This window comes from Miniopterus natalensis, chromosome 13 (assembly GCF_054644295.1).
Source record: "Miniopterus natalensis isolate mMinNat1 chromosome 13, mMinNat1.hap1, whole genome shotgun sequence".
In the NCBI taxonomy this organism is placed as follows: domain Eukaryota; kingdom Metazoa; phylum Chordata; class Mammalia; order Chiroptera; family Miniopteridae; genus Miniopterus; species Miniopterus natalensis.
Genome location: NC_142093.1, coordinates 41,347,018 through 41,372,658, shown reverse-complemented (window position 1 = coordinate 41,372,658; position 25,641 = coordinate 41,347,018). Strand labels below are relative to the sequence as shown.

General features: G+C 40.1%; 1 protein-coding gene across 3 annotated transcripts in view; it reads right to left on the bottom strand.

The window, feature by feature from the left end:
• The window catches only part of DGUOK (deoxyguanosine kinase), a 32,625-nt gene extending 9,230 nt beyond the window's left edge, over window positions 1–23,395 (bottom strand). For 2 of the 3 annotated variants that reach the window (XM_016202573.2, XM_087823639.1), the window contains exons 1-3: window positions 23,173–23,395; window positions 12,626–12,738; window positions 2,093–2,280 (exon numbers count right to left, since the gene is read on the bottom strand). In XM_016202573.2, the coding sequence (XP_016058059.2) occupies window positions 2,093–2,280; window positions 12,626–12,738; window positions 23,173–23,395 (524 nt within the window). The remainder of the gene's footprint in view (window positions 1–2,092; window positions 2,281–12,625; window positions 12,739–23,172) is intronic. The other variant, XM_087823638.1, reaches the window with a different exon arrangement.
• Between the last annotated feature and the right edge of the window lie 2,246 nt (window positions 23,396–25,641).

The following is a 25,641-nucleotide window of genomic DNA, read 5'->3' as shown; positions in this document are numbered from 1 at the left end:
AACTCAATTTCTGAAAAATGTTTTCAGTGTCTTCACAGGTAACATGGAAATTAGGATTTTAAAAAGAGAAATTAAGTATCTGTTATTAAGCCCTACAAAAGGGGCCCTTGCCTCCTGAGGATGAGCACTTCTTTATGCCTCCAAAGCTGGTGGTGATGGGGAATGCTGAGAGTAGAAGGGCGTGGTGCTGAGCGAGGGTGCTGCTGCAGTCGGAATGCAGGGGCTGAAGGAATCAACTTAAGGGCCTAGCCGGCAGGGTCCTGCTCTAAATCCACATGCTATTGTTTCTTTTAACTCAAGTGGAAAAGATTTAGATTTCTTCCTCCCTATCATCCACTCACCCAAACAACCTGTGTTCCTTCTTTGGAACACACGTAACACACGAGCACATGTGCAGTCTCAGAGTTCCTTGTTAGACCGAGGTCGTGGTGAAGGCAGGGACTGGGCCTGTTTTGCTTCCTGTTGCAGCCCCCAGGCCTGGCCTGGTGTCTGAACACAGGCGGCACTCAGTGTATCTGTGCTGAGTGAACGCACATGAATAAATTTTTAAGAGTGGAAAGGCTCTAAATTACCATCAGGATTAGAATGTGTAATTGGTTATCCTTTCCATCTCAAAAATGCTCCCTCAGAAGAAAACATCTAAGATGTGGTGGCTGCCTACAGTGCAATTAATTCTCATTTCTTCCAAGTAAATGATAAGATCTTGTAGCTTCTAAACAAACTATTTCTATTTCTGAGGGGTCTCTCAAATGCCTACCTCACTATAGGGCTGGAGATAAAAAGACTGGTGGTGAGTACACTTCCAAGCAGCACAGGTGATTCTATGTAATTCATCTTCCTAGTCCAGTAGGCATGGCTCAGGAGAGGGGACAGGAAAATAGGAAACAGTACACCCAACAGGTGAAAAAGAACAAAATCTAGAGCCCAACCATTTGTAATTCACAAATTTAATTTTATAAAGAGTAGGCTCTCTTGGGGTACATATAACCCACAGGGTTTGTTTTACACATCATGCGGCATGATTTTAGGTAATACTGTAACTGATTAGTACATGACATTTATTTTTCCCTCCAGGAGGCTTCATGGGAGCCCTAAAAAGTAAAACTACTCTGTCTAACTTGGAATTAAATGGGTAACCAACTTAGTGTCTTCAGAAGTGAATGGACAATGAAAATGCAGTTGTTTTCCATTTTGGTCACTCAAAGGGGCTTAAGATAGACCATCATACTTTAAACCACCATCTCACAGTGACAGAGGTCATTCATGGCCTTCAGATCAAAACAAAACAGCAGTATCCAGATCAATGCACCCCCACTTGTCTCCAAATGGTTTAAGTCACAGCCTGGTCTCATGGCACAGCCAGAAATTCTGGAGCCTAGGTGGACTAGCTCCTCTGGAACCGATGAGCTGAATTCCCAAGCCAGCTGCTAGCCTTCATTAAAAGCGACTCCACATCTCACTCCCTCAGATGGCCGGGGCAATGGCCTTCCTGTGACTTGACATAGGCAGTGGACGTCCATTACAGACTTGCACCACCAATAAGCCCTGTCACATAGCAAGGGTTCAAAGGATAAATCTGAGACAGAAGCCAATTTCACAGATGAGCTATTTCTTCTTAGAAATCCTTTCTTGGAGAATAAAAAAGGATGAATCTCTCTCTCGTATCATTTTAAAAACACACATTTTTTATTCTGTCTGCTTTCTTTTTCAAGGTAATAACCAACCACTGAGCCACCTGGTTTCCTAGAACACACACTGCTTCTTAAGTGTCTGTTCTGTGCCTGTTAGCATGTAATGTTTCTATCAGGTATCTACCAGCTTGCCTCTGTGCCAGAAAAGAACAAGAAAACATAATCAGTGGCAATGTGGGAAATTAAGTGCATTTAGTTTATGAAAAATACAATTTTCTTTCTTGACATATATGACAGCCCTGCGGAACTGTGAGTCTCAACAAATCTGTACAGTGTTGTCTTTAAAAAGATAAATTTTTTTTAAAGTACAATGTTCAATGAATGACCAGACTAGTGTAGGGGTCTGAGCAAAAGGAGAAAACATGCAGCACTGAGCGTGAGACTTCTGACTGGGGTCTTACCTGTCACTGTACACAGACCTCTCAAAGATCTGTACCACTTTCTTGGCTTGGAAGACTTTCTCGGTGGGGGGCTCCAGCTGCATTTTCAGGCGGCTCATAAAAGAAAACGTCTGGAATGTGTAGGACCATCGTGATGGCTCCTGGTACATCAAATCCAGCAAGTTTCCAAGATTTGGGGTATTGTAGGCCTAGAGGGAAATTACAAAAAAAAAAAAAAAAAAAAAAAAGGAGAATTTCCTAGAAGACATATTTACCTCATGATGTTTACTTTCTCCCCACCCCCTGCAGGTTTAATAATCAATTAGAGAAGCATTACAAAGGTTTCCTTTAGTCAATGCTACATAATCAAGGAAGAGGCTTGCCTACTTTATTAGACAAGAATCTGAGAGGGAGATGACATGCCACCTTCAACATACCGGAGAAGAGCTGAGGAAGGACCACACATGGAATTAGAACATTACTTAATGATTGATGGATTGCTGCAGTCTGTCTGAGGGGGAGTTTAACAATCAACCACCATCTACAACCCTACTTGGAAACAATGTTGTCCATTGTAACACTATGTTGCCTTCCTTTTGAGGGCCATTTGTGGCTATTTCTTTATAAAACTTCAACTCACAAGGGAAAGCAACTGATTACTTGAAAATCCCACCAACCAAATGGAAGGGCTACCATTTTTTAACATATAATACCCTCCTCCTTTCTACAGACTTTATGAAAGACATCTGAAGACCCCTTACTCAGCATGTGCAGGTAGGAGCATGTGTGGGACACTCAGGAGCCCTGGATTCTTTCCTGGGCTCTGCCACTGACTCAGGGCAAAAGTGAGTTTGTGCAGGCACTTTGGATTCGCATTCACTCAGTCACCATTAACTGAGGGCTATGTGAATGAGGCATTACATGAGCTAGGTGCTGAAAGGGGTACAGGAAACATTAACTAAGATTAATTTCTATGTTCATTGTGCTATGTTATCTCATTTAATTTTCAGAACAGCTTCATGAGGTAGGTACTACTGTTATGCCCATTTTCCTGAAGAGAAAATGCACTCTGAAAGGTTAAGTAACTTCTTTATCCCAGGTCTCATGGTGAGTAAGTGCTGAACGAGGGCGCAAACCTGGCTTCCTCTCACTTCTTCATTCTAGTATCTCTCCACATAGGGGAGGGGTCCCAGGCAAGACATGGTTCCCAGGCTCAAGGAGCTCATGATGCAAAAGGAAAGGGGGTGACAAGGATATAAAGACCAAGAATATAAGCAGAATATGTGAGGAAGGGTTGATTACTTATGGTGGAAGGAATCCGAGGAAATTTCTGGGAAAAAGTGGTATTAAGCTACATGGAATGATATGTGGAATTTTCACAGATGGAAATGGGGATTAAGAAGAAAGCATTTCAGGTAGGGACAGAGATATAGGAGGGGGGAAAGGGTCAGATAACCACAAGTGGTCCAGTACGGCTAAATATCATCCCTACATTCCAAAAAAGGGTCCCAACCCTTTGGAAGGTTTCAGCAAGAGCAATAGAGGTAGAGCAGAGTGAATCACAAAATGACTTCCCTCTTTCCAATCCGCCAAACCACAAACACACCAGCCTCATAAGCGGTCCCTGGCTAAGAGCTGGAGGTAGAAGCAGGGGGACAAATCCAAATCAACTGGAGTCTCTGATGTCACTAGACTGTTGTGTGCCACAGTTCTGAGATGGCATGGAAGCCCACTGAATGAGTGGGGTGCTGTGCTGACAGGTGTACTAGGTTGACTGGGTGGGGGCTATTCCACCAGCAGGCTTGGGCCACCAAAGGGAGACTCGTTTCAGAACAAAAAACTGCACAGGGGCCTATACAATTTCTGAAGAACCATCTCAGCTACAGAACAAATGCAAACAACACTTCCAACATATAAACAAATGGAGGAATAATCATTGGATATAAAAATATTCAGCAATTCAAAAGGAGAGGATCAATCTGTGTGCTCAAGACAAGCAGCCTTTTAGGAGACAGCTGTTGCCAGGAACAGGAAAAAACAGAAGAATCTCATTGAGATTCAAGAGATTGCCACATTGATAAAAACAGGCTGTCATAAAAAAAGGAGCAATATGAAAAGAACATTCTTCGTCTTAGAGGAGAAAAATACAATTTCCAAAACAAACACCCAATGAAGACAGTAACTAGTAGACTGCAAACTGCAGACTGCAGCAAACCTGATGACTGAATATCATATGAGTATCAGCTCAAGAAATTCTCCCTAAAGAGGGAGAAAAAAGCAGAAAATTATGAAAAATGAAAAGACATATATGCAGGTGAGAAAGACATCCAGTATATATTGTAGTACTGTGGTAGGGTTAGTTTTTCTTTTTCTTTCTTTACTCTGGAAAGATGCATCAAGATGTAACACCACCTGTACTATACCTCACAGCAATTAATTAAATTTAGACTCATTCGAAGTTTTGAACAGGGGCTAAAATGATCTAGAACTTCACAGTACTGGTAGCTTAGACAAAGCTACCCAATCAAGGAAACAACTTTTCTTTTTGTGTGACAAGAGTTCAATACAGAGAAATGAAATACAACCCCCAATAAAAAGAGAGATGAGCAGAGGAAGACACTCCTCAAAGACTGCACATCAAATTTTACATCACTGAGAATCACTGTCTAATAGAAACACTTTGTGTCTCTAGGTATTTAAGAACAGAAATAAAGCTTAAAATCATGGTACAGCTAGGAGTTATATTCAGAGGTAACTGACCAGATGAAAAAACCTAGTCAGTTAACTTAAAAATTTTCTTTAAAAAATTAAAGAAAATTTCTGAGACACAAGATTTTCCACCAGAGAAGTTCACTGAGTACCAGAAAAAAAAATTTATATATATTTATATATATAGCTTACACACACACACACCTGGACCTGGCAAAATGTCAACAATTCATAAAAATAAACAAAACTGTAACAAGGAGGAAAAACACAAATCTCAATCTCTCTCTCTCTCACACACATGGATCAGAATCACATAACACTTACCTACAACAGAAACTACTTTTTACATTCCAGAGCAAAAGAAAGGCCTCTTTTATTTTTAGACAAGCAATCACTCAAAAATTATTCCACCCACATACCTTTTCTGAAAAAAATATTTCTCTGAAATATATTTCAACCAATTAAAACATTAATCAAAATAAAGATTTAAGAAATGGGCGGATGTGGTAATGAGATAACAATGGTCAATGATCAACCACTAGAACAGAGTTAAGTATAAAATAACTATTGTTAATGTGGTGGTAAAGTTTAATGCCAATTTCTATTGTTAAAAGAGAAATTTCACAATGTAAACACATTCTGGAGCTCTAAAATTTCAGCTGACTTCAATTTGGCTGGGGGATGGAGTCTGGAGAAAATGGTAATAAAAAGAGTAGTAGAGTTGTGTGTTTTTTCTTTTCCTCCACAGAGAATCCATTGACATTGATAGGTAGGCTTAAACATGTGTATTTTAAAAATTTAAATGTTTATGATGGAATAAAAACTGTAAATTTGCCATACGAATGAAGGGGAGAGAAATGAAAGACAACTTCAAATATAGCAAAAAGAAAAAAATGGAGATGGAAGCAAAAAATAAGGTGGCAAGAATAAATTAAACATAATCATAATAAAAGAGAAAAATTTCCAGGAAAGGCAAACTCTAAGATTGGGTAAAAACTAAAAATCCTGTTCATAAAAGAAACACCTAAAACAAGATGACAAATTGGTTGAAGACAAAGGGACAGAAAAACCTGCCAAGTAGATGTAAATTTAAAAAAAGCACTTGTGGCAAAACTGTATTAAGAAAAAAGCATTAAATGCTGGAAGAGGTTTTTTTTTTTTTAATAATAATAAACCAATAATGAGTCCACAAAGAAGTAATGAACCTTTTTACATGGAATAATAAAGCATTGAAATACATAAATATAGGAAAAAGTCAAAAATATAAGAAGAAATGGACAAAACACAAAAGCATAAAGCTTTAAATAACATATTTCTCTACAATTTAATATAAAAAGTAGAATTTAATATAATAAGAACTTAGGGAATAAAACTAGAAACAATTTTTTTCACATATGTGAAACCAGGATATATCTTACAATGTTCACTAAATTAAACTTAATAGATATTGTAATTATTCCATAGAAGTTATTAAATTCACTGTGTCCTATGATCAATGGCATTTTAGAATTTACAAAATATGCCACATCGAACTCCATAACTTACAGATAATACATATTCTTCTTACAAGTCCAGGGCACATTTACCAAAACTGATCATATATAAAAACTAATCATATGTAAACCATGAAGAAAACCTCAGTAAGTTCCCTCAGTTAGAAACTATATAAGCCACACTGTCTAATCATAACAAAATTAGAGAGACACATTGATTGGTTGCCTCCTGCACAAACCCCGACCCAGGCCGGGGATTGAGCCTGCAACTGAGGTACATGCCCTTGGTTGAAATCGAACCCAGGACCCTTCAGTCCGAGGGCCAATGCTCTAACCACTGAGCCAAACTGGCTAGGGCTCAATTCATTTTCATAACTCTGATGGTAAAATCTGTCAAAAACTGTACACAAAATAGTAATGCCAATTAAACTTACAAATATACATGCAAAATTCCACACAACATATTAGTAAATTAATGGAACAGTACACCATGATCAAGAGCTCATTCTAGAAATGTAAGATGGCACCATTATCAAATCTATGACTAAGAGATTTATTTTTATTTATTTATTAATATATCTTTATTGATTTCAGAGAGAGGAAGGGAGAGGGAGAGAGAGAGACAGAAACATCAATGATGAGAGAGTCATTGATTGGCTGCAGCCCGCAACCCCGGGCATGTGCCCTGACCGGGAATCGAAACCCGATCGCCTGGATCCTAGGTTGACGCTTTAACCACTGAGCCACGCCCGGCTGGGCGACTAAGAGATTTAAAAAGAGAAACCCCATGGTTATCTTACTAGATGTTAAAAAGGCTTTTGATGAAAGTGCATTATCTGATTCTATTGCAATGAATAACAATATTAGAACGTAACACTGATACAGAATATGTAGTTGCATTAAAGCCAGAACAAGATAAGGGTGACTACCACCACGGCTATTATTTAACATTGTTCTGGAACTTCTACCCAATGAAAAAAACCAGAAAATACAAATGAGATATGGATATTGGAAAACTCTCACAAATGATTAGTAATTAGAGAAGAGGTAAGCAAATAAGGCAAAAAATAAAATAAATAAAATAAAATAAGAATTAAGTTACACAACACAAATACAACAATTGACTGCTTTCCTTTAAAATAACACTAATCAGTTCTGTTCCACTGGTCTGTGTGTGTTTTTCTGCCAATACCACGCTGTTTTGATTACTGTTGCTCTGTAGTGTAATTTGAAGTCAGGTAGTGGGATACCTCTGGCTTTGTTCTTTTTTCTCAGGATTGCTTTGGCTATGTGGGGTCTTTTGTGGTTCTATACAAATCTGATGACTTTTTCTTCTATTTCTTTAAAAAATGTCATTAGGATTCTGATGGAGATTGCATTAAATCTGTATATTACTTTGGGTAATATGGACATTTTTAACTATGTTGATTCTTCCAATCCATGAACACAGAATATCCTTCTGTTTCATTGTCTTTTTCAATTTCTTTTAATAATGCTCTGTAGTTTTCAGTATATAGGTCCTTCATATCCTTTGTTAAGTATATTCCTAGATATTTTATTCTTTTTGTTGCAATTGCAAAAAGGAAATTTTTCCCCCCCATTTCTTTTTCTGAAATTTCATTGTTAGTATACAGGAATGCAGCAGAAATAAAACCATATGTATATGGGCAAATAATTTTTGACAAAGGAGTGAAAAACATACAATGGAGAAAAGAAAACCACTTCAATAAATGGTGCTGGGAAAACTGGAAAACCTTATGAAAAGAATGAAACTAGACTACATTTGTCTCATGTACAAAAATTAATTAAAAATGGATCAAAGACCCAAATATAATATCTAAAACAATAAATTACATAAAAGAAAACATAGGTACTGAACTTATGGACCTTGGTTTTAGGGAAGATTTTATGAATTTGGCCCCAAAGGCAAGGGAAGTAAAGGCAAAAATAAATGAATGGGACTATATCAAACTAAAAAGTTCCTGCACAGCAAAAGAAACCACCAACAAAATAAAAAGGCAACCAACTGAATGGCAGAAGATATTTGCAAACAGCAGCTCCAACAAGGGGTTAGTATCCAAAACACATAAAGAACTCAAACAACTCAACACCAAACAAACAAACAACCCAATTAAAAAATAGGCCGAGGATATGAACAGATACTTCTCCAAGAAGACATACAGCCCTAGCTGTTTGGGCTCAGGGGTTAGAGCATCGGCCTGTGGACTTAAGGGTCCTGGGTTCGATTCAGGCCAAGGGCACATACCTTGGTTGAAGGCTGGATCCCTGGTGCATGTCCATGTGGGAGACAACCAATGGATGTGTCTCTCTCACACTGATGTTTCTCTCTCTCTCTCTCTCTCTCTCTCCCTTCCACTCTTTCTGAAAAAGCAATGGAAAAAATATCCTCTGGTGAGGATTAAAAAAATAAAAGAAGACATACAAATGGCCAACAGGTACATGAAAAGATGCTCAACTTCACTAGACATTATGGAAATACAAATCAAAATCACAATGAGAAACCACCTCATACCTGTTAGAATGGCTATCATCAAGAAAAGTAACAGAAAGTGTTGGAGAGGTTGTGGAGAAAAAAAGAGCCCTCATTCACTGCTGGTGGGAACGTAAACTGGTAGAGCCACTATGGAAAACAGCATGGAGGGTCCTCAAAACATTCAGAGTTACCAAGACCCAGCAATCCCTTTCCTGGATATCTATCCAAAAATTTTGAAAATATTTATTCACAAAGATATATGCATCCCTATGTTCACTGCAGCATTATTCACGATGTCCAAGACATGAAAACAACTGAAGTGTCCTTCGATAGATGACTGGGTATAGATGTGGTGCCTTTACACAGTGGAATACTACTCAGCCATAAGAAAGGATGAAATACTGCCATTTGCGACAGCATAGATGGACTTTGAGACAATCACGCTAAACGAAATAAATCAGTAAGAAAAAGCTAAGAACCATATGATTTCACTCATATGTGGGATATAAAATTGGTACTCACAGGCACAGACAACAGTGTGGTGGTTACCAGAGGGAAGGATGGGGGTGGGGTGGGTAGTTAGGGATAAAGGGGGCCAAATATATGGTGACAAAGATGATTTGACTTTGGGTGATAGGCATGCAATGTAATGTACAGATAATGAATTATAGAAATGTACATTTGAAACCTATATGATCTTATTAACCAATGTCACCCCAATACATTTAATTTAATAAGTAAATAAATAAAATAGCAATAACCAGGTTGAAAAGGATGATGGGAAGACAGATCCCAGTCACAATAACAACAAAATGTATAACCACTCAGGCACAAACTAAACAAGAATACTACTGGGACAAGTAAATAACTATTTGGGGAAAATTAGACTCTTATAACTTTTGTTTTTTAAGATCTAATTTGCTTTTTTAGCAATCATAAATCAGGCAGCATCCCATATAGCAAGTAGAAGGGCACTTCCTAGACTCCTACAACTTTAAAAATAAACACAGAGAGTAAAACCATAAAAGCAAGAGAAAGAAATGTAGGTGCATGTTTTTATAATCTTGGTCTGTGAGAGGTTTTTTAAACTTTAACATCAAAGGCAGCGACTATGAAGAAAAAAGAAAGATTTGAGTACATAAAAACTTGTTAAGTATTATATTGCAAAATACATCATATATAAAGATTTTTAAAAATGACAAACTGGGGAAAGTATCAGCAGTATATGACAAAGTTAAGATACTTAACATACGGTAAGTTCTTATGAAGCTATTACAAAAATGTAAATATCTTGATAGAATTTAAAAAACCCAAGAGGTTTGAATAGGGAATTCACTAAAGAATACTAACAAATGTCCGACAAACATAAAAAGATGTTAATTTCATTGGTATTCAAAGAAATTAAAATAGAACGACACACCATTTTCTTGCCACTCCCATTAGCAAGGATGAAAAAGAATAAATATCCAGTGTTGCTGAAAGTATGAGGAAATTGGTACAACTTTTCTGAAGGAAAATTTTGGAAATTATAACAAAAGTGTCAACAAGATGCATAATTTTTGTATATCAAAATTCCAGTTCTAGATTATCCTAAGAAAATACAAAGGGACACAAAATTTAGTTATTAAAAAGAATAAAGAGCCCGGCCAGCATGGCTGAGCAGTTGAGCACCAACATCTGATCCAGGAGACTGCGATTCAATTCCTGATCAGGGCACATGCCCGGGTTGCGGGCTGGATCCCCAGTAGGGGGCGTGCAGGAGGCAATGACTCTCTCATCACTGATGTTTTCTGTCTCTTTCCCTTTCCCTTCCTCTCTCTGAAATCAATAAAAACATATTTTTTTAAAAAAAGAATAAAGATGTAGCTACAAGGATATTCATCACTGTAACATTATTTATAATAGGGAGAAATTAGAAAACTAAATATTTAAAATAAAAGACTGGATAACTAAATGATAGAATATCATATTATGTAGTATGCTGCCACCATTAAAATGATATTACTATGAAAGGAAAACCTTGTATATAAAATGACATGCAGGTGACAATCACAATTTTTGTTTAAAAAGAGTAAATGTATATATGTTTTATACATTTATGTAAGTGGAAATAAATATATACATTTTCTCTGTAGAAAAAAATCTAAAAGGAAAAAATATTAATTTCACCTCTGGATAATGGAATTATGAAAGTATTAGTTATTTATTGCTGCATAACGTATTGTGCCAAAATTCAGTGACTTAAACAAAAACATTCCATTATCTCAGTTTCTATGGGCGAGGAATTTGGGACCCAGGTTAGCTGGGTGGTACTGCCTCAGGGTTTCTCATGAGGTTTCAGACAGGATGTTGGCTGAGGCTACAGTCACCTGAAGACTTGACTGGGGCTGAAGGATCCACTTCCAAGAAGGCTCACTCAACATAGCTGTTGTCAGGACTCAGTTCCCTGCTGTGTGGGCCTCTTCATAGGAGGGGATACTTCATGACATGGCAGTTGGCATCCCCAGAGCCAAAAGTGATCAAGAGAGAAAAAGACTAAAGATACAATGTCTCTTATGGCCTACTATAGAATGTCACACTGTTATTCATGCTACATTCTAGTTATTAGAAGTAAATTACTAAATCCAGCCCACCCTAAAGGAGTTAAGGTTAATCTCTTGAAGGAAAGAGTATCAATGTGTGGACATATTTTTAAATCCCCACAATAAGTGACCTGTGGCATTATCCAGAAAAAGAAACATAAAAACAAATATTCTCAATAAGCATTATGTGCCTGCCAAAAAAGGTAACACTCCTGAGTTGGAATAATAAAAAAACGGCACCCAGAACAAGTTCTATGATATTGCGGACCATTTAGATTACATCCAGAATGTCCTGTTCAGCTCTGAGTACCACTCATAGTAAATTCTAAGTGGAAAACTAACAAACTGGAACTCATTATCTAGATAAATTTACTTTAGAATGAGGAAAAGCCTGGAGGAAAATGGTGTTTGGCTTGGAAGAAAGAAGACTTGAGGGGGAGAAAGAGCAGGTGAATCACTGCCTTCAACTATATGAAGAGTTGCCATGTGGAAAAGTTAAAAGGTTTAAGAGGCAGAACTTGAACCAATGACTCAGAGTCACAGGTATGCAAGAACTTTCTAACTGTTGTCAAACACCAGAATGAGCCACTCAGTGGATGCTCCCCTTGGCTGCAGGGGGAGTCCTTGGCAACTGAGGCAAGATGCTGCCATACCCTCAGCTACCTCTAAGGTTCATGTCCAGACTGGTATTTCCTTACACACACTAATGTGGCTGGTGTTGAAACCAACCCGATAGCTTTTCCCAAAGCAGCAGACCTGACACAAGGGCCTAAGCCACAAGGCATAAATGAAACGTACAGTGCTTGGCACAATATAGTGCTTGGTACATAGCATATGTTTTATAAATGTTAGTTATATCTGCATTGATTTCAGAGTGTGACAAGGTGCTTTCTAAGGTCCTTTCCAAGTATTAAGACTTCATAAACAAGTTAAAATCACTATAATTAACTATTAATTCTGATGGTCAGCTTCAGGAATATACTTAGGGGTAGGAATGACAAAAGTAGTCTTCAAAGCCAGAATGGCTGGACATGCTTTGGGAAACCACACAGAACAGAAGCAGTCACTTATGCAAACATGTAAACACCACAAAAATCAAAACTAAACATATTCAAACAAGTCATATCCTCTCTGGTATACGTGGTCTGCTTTCTGGAAGGAAGGTATTTTAAAAAGGATACTCAAACTGGGCTACTTCACCCACTCAGAGCAAATTAGATTATTACAATTAGTTTACTCACCCATGCCTGCCAACTACCCACAACTGAAAACTTACATTTTGCGTGCCAGCAGCCTGGACATTCTGCCATGTTGCTACAGGTTCTGTAGCTACGTGCCACTCTGGGTAACTTTTCGTGAGTAACTTCACAAAGGTGGACTTTCCCACAGCTGCAATGCAAACAGCATGTATTGGGACACTTCCCAAACCAGGGCTGAAGGAAAAGGCGGCTACTCAATTCTGACCAACTCAAGGAACAATTAGCAGTTTTTCCAATTTCAAAACTCAGCAGCAGCCATGCCACTGTGAGACTGACAATGGGTCAGGCCACTCTAATCAGAGTCACCATAATGAATGCAGGCAACAGGAAGGAAAAATACTCCTAACATTTGATTTGAAAGTTTACTGTCCCAACTTCCCAGAGGCAGAGAGTATTTAATAACAGTTAAAAATGTCATAGACTGTCAAAAGTAGATGAAATCAGCTACATAAGTTGTAAAGCTTGAACCATAGTCCTATTTATTCTGTGACAGCGTAAAAACTGCAAGTTTTTCAAAATAGGTTATGACCCTCATTCATTCAACAAATCTGACCAATGCTCAGGACTGCCTGACACTGGGGGTATCATGATAAACACAGGGTGGACCTTGCCCTCACAGAGCTTATATGGAGATAGATACTAAACAAATACTCAAGGAACTAGTAACAAATTGTTAAGTGCTACATAGAAAAATGCAGGGTGGCTCTAATATAGCTCAGGAGGTCAGGGAAAGCTCCTCTGAAAAATATCTGAGGTAAAACCTGAAAGATAAGGTGTTAGCCAGGATGAGGGTAGGGGAACGGTAATCCAGGCAGAGAGAGCAGCATGAACAAAGGTCAGGAAAAGAGAAAGAACTAGGCACACAACAAGACATTAGAGAGGTCTATGTGTGGCCTTGAAAAAGCCAGTGAAGCTACAGTGTGGTCAAGTGAGGGGAAGTGTCACTCAAGATGTGTGTGGAGAAGCAGGTAGGCAGGCCGGGCGAGGTCATGCAGGGCCTTGTAGTCATAGTAAGAAGTTTGAATCTATTCTAAGGACAATGGGAAGTCAGTGGTGATGGGTTCTAAGCAGGGAGATGACAAATTTCCATCTCATTTTTATATTTTTATATATCTTTATTGATTTTAGAAAGAGGGAGAGAGAGAGAAACATCAATGATGAGAGTCACTGATCGGCTGCCTCTTGCACGCTCCCTAACTGGGGATCCAGCCCACAACCCAGGCATGTGCCCTGACTGGGAATCAAACCTTGATCTCCTGGATCCTAAGTTGATGCTCAACTGCTGAGCCACATCCAGCTGGGCTCCAGCTCATTTTTAAAAGATCACTCTGCCAGCTGTGTAAGAATGGACTGATATGGAAGCAGGCAGACCACTTAGAAGGCAACAGTAGCTAGAACCAAAGTGATGGGAGAGGCATAGAAGGTAGCAGGTGCTTTGAGAAATACTTTGGAGATTAAATCAACCTAGTACCATAACATTCAAGTTATCCTTTCTCATTTACACCAATGTCTGACCCCTATCTTCCTGAGCTGCAGACTTCACTACCCAAGAGCCCTCCAGACATCTCTACTTAGATGTCCCACAAACACCTCAAAGTCCATATATTCCCTAAATGAACTCATCATTTTCCCCACCAAACTTAGTTCTTTCCTTTCCCACACCTCAAGGTATGGCAGCACCATCCACTCACTGTCAGAACCTCCTTCTCTGCCAAACCTCAAGTGGCCACCAAGTGCTTTTTTACCCGCCTTTTAAATTCCCCCTTTCGGTCCTTTTCTCTCTATTCCCACCTCCTGCTTGAGAACCAGGATCTCATCATCTCTTTCCCCTCCAACTCTGGCCTTGCCCTCTTCAGCCCATCATTCATACTGCAGCTACAGTGAACACAAAATAACAGTTTAAAACTCTCTGACAGCTTGGAATTGCTTTCATGACAAACCCAACCCCACAGCGCGGCCTATGAGACACATCATGACCTAGCCCCTGCATATACCTCTGGCCTCAGCTTCCCTCCAGGGATCCTGAGCTCCTTCTGCACCAAACTCCTTACAACTCCAGTCATGCCATATTCTCTGCTGCAAGTGTGACTGTACATACGCTTTCCCGTTTCCTGGTACACTTCCTCTCCTCAGCTGGCCAACTCCAACTCAACCTTCAAAATCTGCTTAGATGTACCTCCTGTGTGAAGCCTTTCCAGACCCTGACACTTCTAAACTGAATTAGCTAATTCTCCTTTTGTTTGGCCCGGCATTCTGGGTAAGAGTCCATCACTGCCAGTGTAACTGCATTTCTCCAGGTAGAAGATGGGGCTCCTCCAGGGCAGAAACCAAAGCTCAGTGTAATGATCTGACTAAATAAATAAAACACTTAATACATTATTAATTTCAGTTCCCTCTGAACCCACATTTGTTAAAAATAAAAAATAAACCTTAAGAATGCTTTTGGAACTTCATTTCCTCTATTGGAGGTGACCTTTCTCAAGTAAGTTCTACCCTTAGGAGAAACCCGAATGGAACCAAGAGAAGAGAGGGAGGCACCCCTCCAGACAATTTTACCAGCCATTCATGGCTACTGATCAGGAGTGAAGAGATGTCTCAGCAGAAGAGCCCACACATCCAATATGTGACATTTATTACACACCACTCCAACTCCTCTCTGGAAACACAGGGTAAGAACAACATGAATCTATGCATTTGTACAGTCATGCTCATCTCTCAGTCCCACCACCACTTATGAGAGCTTTGCACATTTGCTCAGCCTCTGCTCTTCCCACACTTCAGTGATTAAATGACTTCCCCTGCTTTTCTAGGCCTGTCTAAATCACCTCCCCTACCAAGCCTAAGGTCCCACCCTCTCCCAAAGTTCAAGGCTTCTCTAACTTACACCAAATTCCTACCATACTACGCAGTTGAATCAGACGAAATATTTATTAACTACCTAAAATATGTTTAGAATTATTGTTTTGTTTTGTGCATCTTGATTCTGGTTTCCTAACAGGATCTGAATCTCTGAGGTTGGGCCCCAGAAATGTACATTTTAAAAGTATGCCCCAAGGGATCCTGATACACATTTATTCTTAAGAATGCTATCTAGAACAATCTGATCTAAATCAACAGAGGTAGTTTATTAAAAATGTAGATTCAGAAACTACACACTAGACTACTAAATAAAACCCTCTATGTTTGTCATGGAGTACCTAAGAGTGGCAGGAATTACAAATTGGCTGAGTTTGTATACTACCAGATACTTGCCTCTTCCGAGTAGTCCCTAGTTTAAAACATCTGGAAAAGATGGTCAATATTTAGATTGCAGATTGCTGATTAAGTCTAAAACATGGTCCCTGCTATCAGCTGAAAAGCTATTTTAATTATTAGCTGGGTGATACTGAATGATTTAGAATTATTTAAATATTAAAAACAATTACCTAAGAAACTAGTGCATATGGAAAGGAAGGGCACTGCAGGTTAGGGAGTGCCAACTTTACCTCTGAGATCAGACGCTATTAGTTCATTTAAGAGCAGTCAGGGCTCTCAGAAACCAACGCATGCCACTTAAACACAGAACCCGGAATGCCAACAAATTAGATCTAATGGGAAATACACAGTCCCAATTACTGGAACAATCACCAGGGCAACATCTCTGCCCTGCACCCCACTCCCCATTCCAAAGCTTTTGGAAAGCCAGTTGAGTAACCAGAAGCCAGTTTCAGCAAAGAACGACAGTAAGTGGTGGTGGAAGGTCGTAAAGAGTTGTGCCATCCACACTGCTGAAGGCTCGGAGAACATGGGTCATTTACCACAGGGCTTTAGTTCTTAAACTGCATTATAATGGAACTCAGCTGTGCCAGGCACTACCCACAGATATGGAATAATTTAAAAAAATTCAAAGTTATGTTTATATTAAAACCAGACACAGCATAACCTTTTTTTAATGCTATGATACCCAATCCTAACAGTTTTTTCTACCTGCTTGGATCTTGATTTTTTTTTTTTTTAAAGATAAATGTTTTAAAGTGTTGCCAGGGGCTTCCCAGTGGTGTTTCCGGTGGTATTCGCTGGCTCTCCACTGCTACACTGGCCTCCTCCTGGCGACCAGAACATTCATGTCCACTGAAAGCCACTCTTTCTCATGCAACACTGGACAAACTGATACATTCCTCCCTTTGTTTGGTCTCTGTGCAGAGCACCAGCCCTATGATATCATTATCACAATATAGTTAGATCCCAGCTTAATTGCTACCTTTCAATATACTTTTTAGTATCATGAAATTTGGGAGGTATCAGATCTCAGTATCAAACCTTCCCTTACAGCCTTGGCTATCCTTGCACTTTATTATATGTGCCAAGACTTGAAAAGGGGTGGGAGCTACTTTCTTAGCATATATTACTTCAGCGTGTTGATTTTTATTAGCACCAGGATTGCTGTTCCACAAGCTGGACCAGAGTTCTATTGTTAATGTTCATCTTATTTCTAAGTCATGGTTTTTTCCTCCCACAAATTTTTCTATAAACTACACTGCCTGCTATAATTACATTATGCTAAAATCTAGTATGAAGATACTATCTGATGTAATACCCAAAATAATACATTATTTTAAATTTAATACAGTTGTATTTCATGGGAGACTCTTAAATATATCATCACCTCCAAGCATTTTCTTCTCCAAAACAAAATGAAAAACATGAGGAAAAATCCATTTCTGAAACCTTCTACCAAAAAGCAAACAATGGCAGTAAATATAAAACCGTCTATCTTTAAACAAAAATTCTTCGAAGAAAATTAAAGCCTTATTTCACGAACTTCATTTGGTGCTGCATTCATTCACTTAGTCATTCAATCAAGAGATACAGCTACTAAGTGGTAGGTACTGTAACTAAAATGATGAACTAGGCTGAGACCCTGCCCTTAAGGAACTTATCTTCCAACCCTGAATCTAAGTACCCAGGATCATATAGGCTCTGGGCCTACAGGCAGTCTGGGAAAACTTTCAAAAATCACTCAGTAGGCTTAAAAGAAATTTAGTACATTTTTTCCCTGATTCTTTTTATTTTCTTTTTATGGGAAACTATGTTTACCAAAAAAAAAAAAAAAAAAAAATGTTCCTCAGGGCTCCCAAATACTACCCCAATCTTCCATTCTGCCCGAGGCCCTCGCCGATCAGGAACGCCCTCCTCCCCACCTTGCCCACCAGCTGATTCATCCTCTCACTGCTGCCTTCTCCTTGAACTGTCTCCAGCTCCTTTTCCTCTAGGCAGTTAATCACTGCCTGCTCCGGTGTACCAAGGTATTACACTATAATTACCTGTTGACTCATCACTCTCTCCAGCTGGACTGGAAGCTCACTTTTTAAGCTACAGACTCCCCTTATTCCCTTTATACCCTGAGTATCTAGCCAGGTACAAAGAATGGAGACGAATGGATGAAATGAGGTGAATCACAGAAAACAGACTGCAATTTATAATGTTTGGAATAAATAGCTCTTCTTCCCCTTAGGATTCTTTGCCCAACTGGTTATATTCAATAAAAGTTGAAGATGCATATTGGTGACCTTATATCACTAATCTTGAATGCCTGAGTAAACATATTATCAGGGAAGCTCTCCATTGTTTTAGTATAAGTCTCTAGACTGAAAATGTGTAAAAGTTTCCTCTTTTCTGGTGGGGTCTTTAAAATCAAAGTAAGAATAGTCTGAGATGACTCACTGACAGTATTTCAAATAGCGCTCCTTTCTTCAATTTAGGTTTCTAATCATAAAATAACTGGTTTGGGAAGGCAATACTACACTTTAGTGATGAATACACTTTAAAAAGATAGGCTAGGTATTTTATTTTTTATACAGTATTCTAGGTATCAAGCTTTTCACTTTCAATTACACATGGGGTATGGCTTCACAACTCATGCTAGATGCCATTAGTTTTTATTTCACTGATCCATTTCCCTTACACATGCTGCTGTCCACACCTGCAGGATCAGAATAACAAGATTTAGAGCAGTACGGTTACAAGAAAAGCCACTCTAAAGATGTCTAACTTTATTTAGGACGGGTTCACCTTGCCCTGTTCAGGTGTCCTAAATGGATCCTCTTATTCTGATTTGTTTAAAGATGCCACCTGTGTTTAGAGAACCAAAATAACTCTTGATTTGATTTTATTAGCAGTTTAAAACACTTCCTTTGTGGGTACCAGTGACTAACTTCCATATGGGTACCACAGCATAGGATTCAAGCAAGCTGGTAGACACTGAATGAGTACAGTGGGTCAGGCAGGGGGTCAGGTGCTAGTAACACAAAGATGACTAAGACACTAAGTGGCCAACGCAGGAAAGATGTTGAATGTGCAAACAATCTCTACAGAACTCAAGTGCTACAGCAGCTGTGGGTACAAAATGTTATGAGAACACACAGAGGAGGCAGTGACTAATTCTGTCTGGGAGAGTCATCATCGTGTGTGGGGTGATGGAGAGTAATGGGACAGGGAGAACTAGATTAAAGAACCCCAGTCGACTTCTCATTAGTCACACTTCCCTTGGGTAACTGCATTCACTTCCAAGACTTCAACAACCACCCCAAGTCAACAACTTCATATATGAAATCTCAGCTCCCATCTCTCCCTTAGCTCCAGGTACATATTCTAATCTACCTCAGAACATCTATCTCTATATGTCTGAGACATCTCATATAAAATACATCTTTCTTACCTCCCCAGACTTTCTCTTCATTCCCATCCTCAGTTTTCAGAGTTAGTGTCCAAATCATAAACTTCATGGTCATCTTCTATGTCTCCTCATCCCTCACCTCCAAGTGGCCACCAAGTCCTATCAATCCTACTTCCAAAATCTCTCAAACCATCACTTCTTCTCTGTCCCTCCATTCCTTCTGTGGAGGCCTGCATCCTTCCTCCCTCCAACTACTACAATAGCCACAAAATGAATCTATCTACTCCAAATTCTGTTTCTATTTATTCATTAAACAAACTGGATACAAGGCATTATGGGTACTGCAGCAAACAAGACATGCAAAGAAAGTGCCTGCTTTGTGGACCTTTCTTCCTATTTGCCCACTCTAGTCAATTTTCTTTTAAGAATTAATCTGGTCATGGCACATATTGGCTTTAGGTCTTTAATAGCCTATCACTGCCTACAGGAGAAACTCCTAACATGGCCCACAAGGCTGTTCAACATCTGGCAAATCCTACTCGTCTAACCTCTTGTTCTGCCATCCTCTCACGGGCCTTTTAAATTCCAGGCACATCCAGTTACTTCCCTATTATTAAAACTGCACGTTTCTTCAGGCTTTGCTTTAACAAATGTTACTTCCTGTGGCTGGAACACTTTTTCCTCTTCTCCCCCTTGGGAAATCCTACCCCAGAGATTCCAAGTTTCCATGCCCAAACGTTGCACTCATCACATGGTATATAAATCATGTTTAGAAGTCTGCTTCTTTCACTTGGCTGTGAGTTCCTAAAAGGACAGGAGCTGTATCACACATAAGTCCACCTTCATAGTAGACACTTGGTGACCCTTGGCTGCATGAGAAAGCAAGGAAGAACATAGAAATCGGAAAAGGTTAAGAAGCAAAGTCAGGAAAATTGGGAGAGGCAGCTCACACCTCACCTGATGTCCTGTCCAAAGTACTTATTTTGTGAAGTACTTTGTACCTCTCTGGGCTCTAAGGATAGAGCTTCCTTTGAGGGCATGTTTCTTAAAGAATAGGACAGAATATCTTTGAACACCATCAGGTAGATAGCAGAACCCACCCTTCTCATTCCTTTCAATGTTTCTGATTTGGCTGGAGAAACACAGAGAGCCATGAGTACTGGTGTCACTTTAAATTCATTACCACTAAGTCCAAGTGGATCCTTAACGCCCCTCAGAAATCCTACATTTCTCCCTTTCACTCACTAGAGTCAATACTCATTTACGTTTCATGCTCCCCATTATTAGATATAAACTGTGCTCCCAGCTAAGTCCAAACTTGCCCCACTTGGTCTATAGATTCCATTCCTTCCCGCTTACTAACATCACCCCAGCAATTCTATCCTCTCTTCTGTTTCATCGTTTTTCTCCTTCTCTACCAGACCATTTCTAATTTCTCTAACAAAAAAAAAAAAAAGAAAAACCATCTCAAACCCTCTTCTCATTTGTTACCGCCCCATGTCTTTCCTTTCTAGAAAAACCTCCAGTTGCTTAACCCACTATCTCCAATTCCTTACTTCCTGTTTTCCTTGAGCCCTTGCCAATCAGATTCTCACCCTTATAGCTCCTAAAAATTGTTCAAGTTCACCAAAGAGCTCCATTAAAGAGCATTACACAGCTGATCATTCCCTTCCCCAATCAGGTTCTTCTCTTAGCTTCCGGATATCATTTTCTTTTGGTTTTACAGTAGTCATTCCTTCTCAGTTTCTTCTGATGGTTCCTTCCCATCTCCCCAATCTTTTTAACATTTGTGTGCCCCAGGGCTTAGTCTTTCCATCCACACACATAGTCTCCTGGCTTTAAATACCTCCTACATTAGTAACTCCAGTCCAGGGAGACTCTGAACTCCGGGTTCATATATCCAACTGCCTATTCAACATCTCCAATTAGATACCTAATAACCATATAAAAACTAACATGCCTAAAACCCAAATCTTGAAACCACTCCCTGCCCCAACACTGTTCTTCCCATTCTCCTCCATTTAAGAAAACCAGAATTCCATCTTTCAAGTTACTCAGGCCAAAATGATTGGAGTCATCACTGACCCCTCTTTATCTCACTCCACGTCTGTTAACAAATCTAGTTAGCCCTATCTTAAAATGTAACTAAACTCCAATCACTTCTCACCACCTCCTCTATTACCAACTCACTGAAAATTAACATTGCCATAACCTCCTGACACCTTCAACCTTCAACATATCTGCCAGAGTGATCATTTTATAATTTAAGTCAAATCATATCACTTGACTGCTCAAACGTTCCAATGGCTTCCCATCTCAACCAGAGTAAAAACACATTATGGACTACAAGGCCTATATACAATCTGGCCACCTCTTATCTTCTGACCTTCTCTCTCTCCATTCTCCCTCTTGCTTACTCCACCCCAGCAACAATGGATTCTTCCTTCCTGTTCCCTGTACACACTTTCCACCTCAGGGCCTTTGCACTTGGTCTTCTCTCTGCCTGATTCTTCTCTCAGTTACCCACATGGTTCACTCCATCACCTTCTTCAAGTTTTGCTCAAATGTCACCTTCGAAGTCTTGACTGCCTTTTTTTTTTTTTTTTAATATCTTTATTGACTTCAGAGAGAGGAAGGGAGAGGGAGAGAGAGAGAAACATCAGTGATGAGAGAGTTGTTATTGATCGGCTGCCTCTTGCACTCCCCATATTGGGGATCGAGCCCACAACCCGGGCATGTGCCCTGACTGGGAATCGAACCTCGATCTCCTGGATCCTAGGTTGATGCTCAGCTGCTGAGCCACGCCTGGCCAGGCTGGAGTCTTGACTGTCTTGATTACCCCATTTAATACTGCAGCTTCCCTCAATACCTCATCCCTGAATTTTCATCACACTTATTACTACCTAACATATGTTTTACTGGCTTAATTTACGTTTAGTGTCTATCTCTCCCTACTTGAGTTCCATGAGAACAGAGATATTTATTTGTTCTGTTCAATACTGTATCCTCAGGGCCAATAACAGTGCTGGCATGTGGACATGGCTCAAAGGGTTATTTGTTGAATGAATAAAATGAGAAATTCTCAGTTGACTGCTAGTATGTCTTTGACACTCAACACTGCTAATGCCCTTTTCGGGCTCAGCACCTTAGCAGGTAAATGCATCAAGTCAGAATTTAGTAATATTAAATTGAAATGTTTTGCTTTCATTGCTTTTTATTTAAGATACTGGGTTTTCATTTGCTCTTTAAGAATCTTTAACTTAATACATGTTTTTAAGCTTAAAAAGTGAGTTTCTTCTAAGAAAAACATTAATAAACTATAGTGGGACTAGCAAAGAAACATGACAGAAATGGTGAAAGTGGTTATCTGAATGACTGAAGCTTAGCAACTCTCTTACGGTAGAGTTACCAGATAAAATACAGGACACCCAGTTACAGATAAATAATGAATGGTATTTTTAGTGTATGCCTCCAAATACTGCATGGCACACAACTGCACTAAGAAATTACTCATCTAAATCCTATTTTAAATGGGCATCCTTTTTACCCCTTTATAATCTGGCAACCCTCTCTTAGGAGAATAAAGAAATTACACCAAGCTTCTTGTCGTTTCCATTTAGATCTATCCGTACAAGCTAGCTGAACTCATGTCCTATCAACAGACTGCTTGGCTTTGATTCCCTGTGGGAGAGTATTGTGGAATGACGTTTTAAAACCAAAGAGGCAGAGGTCCACAGTGCATTTTGGGAGGGGAAAGGTCCTCAGAACAAGCAGCCCCGCCGCGTTAAACTGGAGGAGGAGGCAGGGAGGAGGGGGTAGCAGAGGGGTTGAGGGCCCAGCTCCCTTCCTCAGCCTCTCAGGCACCTGCTCAGCGAGGCCAAGGCTTGGCAGCCCCTTTCCGGCCCTTACCAATGTTGCCTTCGATGGAGAGCCTTCGGGGCCCGTGCCCCGCGTGCAGGCCCTTGGAGAGGGGCACGCCCTCGAGTGCGGTCTGAGCCATGAATCCGGAGGGTGCCCGCAGGAGCCTCAGAAATCGCCTGCCAGCGACCATCCTACACAGGATCCACGCAACAAACAGTTCCGCCGAGAGCACTTCCGCTCCGGGGAAGGGCGTCCATGCGTTTCGGCGCATCTCTGACGTCAAGAGACGGACGGGCGGGAAAGGGGAGGGGTGGAGCCGAAAGGACCTCCCTGTTCTCGCGATGTTTGTTGAGACGCGCTGTGAGAAAGAAAAATTGAGTTTGGGTTGCAGGAAAGTTTGCTGATGACAAGGGGCATGATTAACCTCTATTTGCTCGTTGGAAAATTTTATTTTATTTTATTATTTTATTATTTTATTTTATTTTATAGAGACATAACAATTCCATCGCTTAGCATTTTTTGTATAACTTTAAAAATTTTCATAACTAAAGACAAATTAAGGTGATTGTAATTTTAAACGAGGTTTCTTTCTTCCAGGTGTTTGTTATCTGGTGTAATAAAATGGGATGGATCGGACGGTTTTAAGTAGGAAAACGATGCAATCTGATGATTTACACAAATTAACTTTTTCCCGTTCCCTGTGACGTGGCAGCACAATGAGGGCGCATTATTGACTAAATCAACAAGTGGTTCGGTTACACCCCACTTCTTACTTTGTTTCTAGAGTAAATAAATAAACGTTTGCTCAACCGACGTGAGTCGTAGCCAAGAACCCCATCGGGATAAAGTGGGTGGAGGCTCGGGTGAGACAGGAACTGGTTTCTAAACTTGACAGATCGGGTTCTGCGGCGGCGGAGGGCGGGGCGGGGAGCGCTGGGGATTCCGAGTGGGTTTGCAAAAGGCAGAGCCAGGGCAGAGAAACTGAACAGCCGGCGTCTGAAATCGGGGTCTCGCTGTGGGTGGAGAACTGCTGTGCAGAGGAGCAGGGACGGTTCTGAGCTGCTGCTGCTGAGCGAGGCCCTGACTGGCTTTGCCCGCCACACCCAAACGTCTCACCGACCTCAGGTTTAGGACGTGCGGTCAGGGGGTGCTTCCGCCTGACCTCAGGTTTAGGACGTGCAGTCAGGGGGTGCTTCCACCTTCCCCGGTTAAACCGCAGGAGTCAAAGGCAAACCCGCCTTCGGGCAGCACGCAGAGGTGGGAGCTTTTAGGAAGCAGCGACCTGCTTGCAAGGGGGTGGGGAGGGGTCGGTGGCTGGGACACCTGTCTTGAAGCTGTTTGCATGGCAAGCACAGGTCCTTTTTCCTATAGTGATGTTTGTATATTAAACACATTATTTAAAAATATATATTGTAAATTTATTTAGGATAACCTGGGTGGAGGGCTAATGGACACTGGAACAGCTAAAGTCTGTTTCATCCCCCACCCTCAGCCACCTCTGTGTAAAAATACTACTTACATTTCTTTATCTGTGTAAACTCAGACTGGAAAAATATTCATCTAAAAAAGTCTGAGAGGCTCTCTGGGCCCCCAAGATCTCGCTTCAATGCCCTCAGATTCTCTGTGAAGGCTAAATGAGGAAGTTGTCAGCAGGCTTAGTGCAGACAGGCAACTAACCTCTTAAAAGTTAAAGCTCCTAAAAGTTATTATTATTTTTAAAATATATCTTTATTGATTTCAGAGAGAGGAAAGCAGAGGGAGAGAGAGTGAGAGAAACAAACATCAATGATGAGAGAGTCATTGATCGAACCCGCAACCAGGGCATGTGCCCTGACCAGGAATCGAACCTCGATTGCTTGTATCCTAGGTCGACGCTCAACCGCTGAGCCACGCCCGGCCGGGCAAAAGTTATTATTTTTTAAAACTTTAGTGAAGTATAGTATGTAGTGAAGAAAAGAATATGTATCATAAGTGTACAGTTTAATGAAAATTTTCACAAACTGAACACACCCCTGTTACCTGGATTCAGATCAAGAATTAGAGCATTATCAGCATCCCCAGAACCCATTTCTCATGCCAGTTTCTAGGTAACCAAGAGCCCAGCTTCTAACAGTAGACAATAGTTTTGCCTGTTCTTTCTAGAAATGAAATTATATAGTAAGTACTAATTTCATTCACCATACTACCTGTGAGATTTCTATATTATACATGTAGTTGTAGTTCATTCATTCTCATTGCTGTGTAGTATTTCACTATGTCACTCTACCACAATGTATTTCATCCATTCTACTGTTGATGGACATTTGAGAGTTTCTAGATTTGGGCTATTATGAATAGCATTGCTGTGAATATTCTCGAATATGTGTTTTGGTAAAGTCAAGTTTGTATTTCTCTTGGGTAGATACTTATGAGTGTAATTGCTATGTGATAGGCTATTTGTATGCTCAGCTTTAGTAAATATTCCTAAAAATAAATACTTCCACAGTGTTTGATTGTACCAGTTGACACTGCCACCAG